The 4,718-nt window shown below is 39.3% G+C and overlaps 1 protein-coding gene across 4 annotated transcripts in view; it reads left to right on the forward strand.

Annotated features, from left to right (window-relative positions):
• Positions 1 to 4,718, forward strand: part of Vps13b (vacuolar protein sorting 13 homolog B) — a 564,858-nt gene that overhangs the window by 318,078 nt on the left and 242,062 nt on the right. For all 4 annotated transcript variants that reach the window (XM_031359340.1, XM_031359343.1, XM_031359341.1 and 1 more), the window contains exon 31: positions 4,029 to 4,232. In XM_031359340.1, the coding sequence (XP_031215200.1) occupies positions 4,029 to 4,232 (204 nt within the window). The remainder of the gene's footprint in view (positions 1 to 4,028; positions 4,233 to 4,718) is intronic.

Below are 4,718 nucleotides of genomic sequence, written 5' to 3' on the forward strand. Positions count from 1 at the left end.
GATCAAGAATTGACAAATGGGACCTCATAAAGTTGCAAAGCTTCTGTAAGGCAAAAGACACTGTGGATCTCTTTCTTGATAGTAAACGAGTAGGGAAAGGAAGCAATACTATGAGGCTTTTTACTGTAACGTACCTCATGGTCTTAGAGTGGATTTTGGTAATTTTAAGCATTCTAGTCCTTACTGATTTACTAGTAGTATATATTCTTTGTAAAGAATTGAAAATAAATTATTGACATAATGTAATATGAGGGAAAGGTTGACTTGTATTTTATAAGTCTGAAAAAGTATCTCTGTCAAATTTATTACAGAAAAATCAAACCAAACTCAGTTGTTATATTAACTACTTCCTTAAAATAACAACACTAATGACCAGGTGTCATATTTTTGTAGTTTCTAATAGAAATATGCAATTTTTACTTGAGAAAGCTAATTGGAAATACATTTATGTGTCCCGATTTTGATATCTTACTTCAGAAGTTATTGAAGAAACTGTTTGGCAAAGATGCGCATATATTTTTAGTTGACTTAAATTTTCCGTGATAAACTTTTTCTTAGCCTGGAAAGTAGAAATTTATTGTTTTCTAACCAACATGCTATTATTATAAGGGTTCTAGGCTAATAAAAATGTGGTTTGAATTTATTAAGGACCAGTGTTTTTCTCAGTTGCTTTGCTACTTCATTTATTGTTTGGTTTTGATTTTCCAGTCCTAACGCCTACTCTCTGTGGCCTAGCTCAAGTCGTTGCATGTCTACTCACAGTTTAGGCTGAGGACACTCAAAGAGCATGATTTATTTTCCCTCACAGTACATGTTACGGTGTATCAAACTCTACCCACACACACATGTGTATGTTCATGTACTCATAATCATAATTAATCACAGCTTCCTCTGGATAGCTGTGTCACTCTGTATTCTACCAGGGAAGATTAAAATGGCCCCTTTTTTTCACAGTAAGCCCACCTTTTAGGCGAGGCAGTGCCATTCTCCACAGCTGTGCCTTGTTTGGAACCTTTAAACTCTACCTACTGAAGTGTGGCTCCTGAAGGGTGATGGAACTCTGGCCTACTTTCTTTTCTGCCCCTTCTCCATGGTAGCTGTTCAGAGCCTTCTTATGGTTTCTGGATTTGCTGTTGCCACATCTTCAGGCCTTTTTTCACTTGTGTGAAACATTTCTTCCTTTGTATGAGGAGACAGGGCTGTTTAGAACTTACCTAAGTAACTTCCTTTCTCTTCCTTGAACTACCCATGTCTATGGTAGGTGGTCCTTGTATGTGTGTGTTTCTAGTTGTATTCTGTGCTCTGTCTTTTCTCACTGCTTCTAAATCGCTCACCAGCTGTGAGGGATTTGTAGAAGATAGTATGGATTTGATAGCCTAACACTGGGAATGATGAAGGACTTGGCTGCTTCCCACTTATGGCGTTATATTAGTGATTTGTGTTGTCAGGATATTAAAATGGGTCATTTTTACAACACAGAACTCATATGAGGAAAATTAATGTTATGTTTCGGGAGGAGATGAGAGGATATCCTTTATCTAAAGCTATGTTGAACAGAATAAGAAATACCTTCTCAGAAGAGAAATAGCCAGGAGAGAGTTTTGTTTTGTTTTGTTTTTGTACAGAAGTTGGAGGCTCCTGACTCTGCAAACTGGGCTTAGCTTGCACCGTTGTTTGTTACTCTGCTCAGCATCATAGTTATGTTGCCCTTCTTATGGCAAATATCTTACTTTTTTATCCTTTTATTTTTCCCTTTTGCTAGACGCTCATCTATTGTTTGACCTTGTTGATCATCTCTTATCATTTCGCTAATTCCTGCTCTTGTACCCTACTCTCCTGAGTTTCTCCTGCTTTATTATGTGCAGTCGTGAGTTCTGGCCCTGGCTTCCTCACCAATACTAGTAAGTTACACAGTATGTTTTCCTAAAGTGCCATCTCCACTCTATCCAGTGCCTGGAGTGCATAAGATTAGAATTGTTTCTTTTTTAAATTTTTAAGTAAGGAATAAATAATTTAGAAATGTCTTTTAAATTTCTAAAAATAAGGAGTTTTGCAGGTTCTCTTCAGTAAGGCATTGAGGGTAATTTTATTGTGCTCACAGGCTATAGTCTGTATGATGTTAATTGATTGAAATGCATTGAGGTGAGCTTAATGCCAGGAGGGAAACAGTTTTTATAAGTGTTGCTTGGTACTTGGGAAACATGTTTTCCAATTGCCAGATACCATGTTCCATAAATATATCATCAAATATAGTAGTTGGATGTTTCAAATTTTCTATTTTCTTTCCTCCTGCTTATTGTATTACTCATACACACAGAGAGAGAAAGAAAGAGAGAGAAAGAGAGGAGAGAGAGAGAGAAGGAGAGAGAGAGAGAGAGTTAAGTTCTACAGTAAAAAGTAACATTGAAGTAGAGTTAAATCTTTGTACTATAATGACTATGTACTTCTAACAGGGTTTTTTTGAACAAGGTTTGTCTAGTATCTGTTTTTCCATTAGCTGACTTAACCATCCTGTTTTTTAAAACTTTAACTGTGTCTCCTGGGCAAGGCTGTAACTGCAGTGTCTTAAACTTGATGGTTTTATGTTTTAAGTAGAATATATGAATCATTTATAGTTATTCTGATTAGTTTGTTACCAGGAAAATCAGGTTCACTTTCTGGAATCTTTTCTGCGTTCACTTTCAACAAAAGAATTTAAAGCTGAACCCAGAAGGGAGCTATTAGAGTTTGAAAGAAAAGCAAGACAGGCAAGCTGTCAGTCCCAGCAGCTACTATGTGGAGAGAGATGACGAAGATGAAAAAAATTTACAGCTTTTGAGTGGGGGGCAGAGAAAGCTACCATGTTTTGCAGTGGGGTTCACAAGATGGTGCAAGGCAGAAGGGGGGGCTTCAAATTAATAGTGAGAACCTCAGAGTGTTCTGGAAAGCATGCTTGGGCTTTTGAGTAGTGTATAAAAGGAAGGAAAAACTATACTTTTCTCAACTCATAAAAGTGGGTAGGCTTAGAACTGCTGCCACGAGGGAGTTGCCTTAGCAGCTATGGTGAAGGATGGATGAGTGCATTATCTCATTAGGAGGATCACGTTTTCTCCCTGCTCTTCAGCATTGTCTTCTGGAGAGTCAGGTTTCCCTGGGTGTGGGCTCCTGGCCAGGTGATTGACAAGGCCTGTTGAATTAAGTCTTATAGAATGATACAATGTCATATAATGTTTTAATTTTTAGATTGATCAAACTGGTATGTCTTTCTTTCCCTGGCTAGAGGTATCTGCTTCTTTTGATTTATCAGGAGGCCTAGAGAGAAGCAGTTATATGCTTTCTTTTCTTGTGTTATTGGGGAAACCAAATATGGGTCCCAAAGCAAACCCTAAGGGCCAGCAAGGCTGCCAGTCCCTCATCCTACCTCGCTAACGTGATTTTATATTCTCTCATTCTGTGTGTTATCTCCCTGAAAGTCCACTGAGGATTTAAAAGAATCTCTTCCCTCAGCTGTCTATGTATTTGAAACCTGTTTTAACTGTAAGTTGCCTTCATTCCTTCTCTTTTCATGTAGTCACTTCTGTCATGTTATCTGATTGGGTTTTAAATTTAAGTAATTCTATCTTTACTTGTAGGTCTGCAGGACTCTAATATTTTCATTCTCAGCCGTACACTGGGGATGTTTGCATCTTACGCAGCCATATTTCTTACTGTTTCGCCCAGGGTTGGTGATCTCTAAGGCCCTAGTTTTTCTTCCTATTCCTGTTGGGCTCCACTCAAGGCCACTGAGTACTAGGTGACTGATAACACTTGTATCTTTTTTGTGGCTCATTTTACTGGAACTCTCATCTGGGAGAACGTCTTTAAATTGACGTTGAGCCCAATTCAGGAAAATTTGTCTTAGCTTTTGCCTCCATCAGATTAACCTAGTTTATTAACTAATTTGAGTATTCATTCATCTTGATTGTCAAACTAGGGTGAACATGACTATGAAAGTATATTAGTAAACAAATAACCATAGAATATGTTTACTTTTTTCACTGCCTTCTCAGGAGAGCCTTAAACTTAGGAATTCTTCGAGATCCTGGATCAGAAATTGAAGACAGACAGTACCAAATAGACCTGCAGTCCATCAATATCGGTACTGCCCAGTGGGATCAACTCAAACCAGAGAAAGGCAGTGGCTCAGGAGGAGTGCCAACAGAGAGTGAGAGGAACTCTCAAAACCCAGCCCTGGAGTGGAACATGGCCAGCAGGTAGGAAAGGCCTGTGAATTGCCTCACACTTCTAATCTTGTTATTAGGTACTCTTAACAAACCCAAGCCATATATTTTTGTGTTGGTACTGCTTTTCATTACACACATAAGTCTGCTGGCTCTCTGCAGGCAGGCCCAGGCTGAGAGGAGAAAAACAGGTCCAGCCAAGTCTCTAGAGGCTGAGTGGGATGATGAGTTTCAAGGCTCGATCTCCTGCCATCCTGAGAATAACCACCCTGAGCTGGGAGTCTGTCAAAGCAGGAAGTAGTTTAATTGTATCAATCTTTTTGTTTATAAAGGGCTGAGAGAGGAGGTGGGGTTTTTTGCTAAGGTGAGATGACATAGGGGGAGGGGAAAGGTGAGGTGACAGGGTATGGGGTGACTGACAGAGCCAACAAAGTTATTCTGTGTCAGCAGTAGCTAGGCAAAGGCAGGCTTAAGCAGGTCATGCTGAAGCTGGGCGGTGGTGGCGCATGCCTTTAATCC

This window comes from Mastomys coucha, unplaced genomic scaffold (assembly GCF_008632895.1).
Source record: "Mastomys coucha isolate ucsf_1 unplaced genomic scaffold, UCSF_Mcou_1 pScaffold7, whole genome shotgun sequence".
In the NCBI taxonomy this organism is placed as follows: Eukaryota; Metazoa; Chordata; class Mammalia; order Rodentia; family Muridae; genus Mastomys; species Mastomys coucha.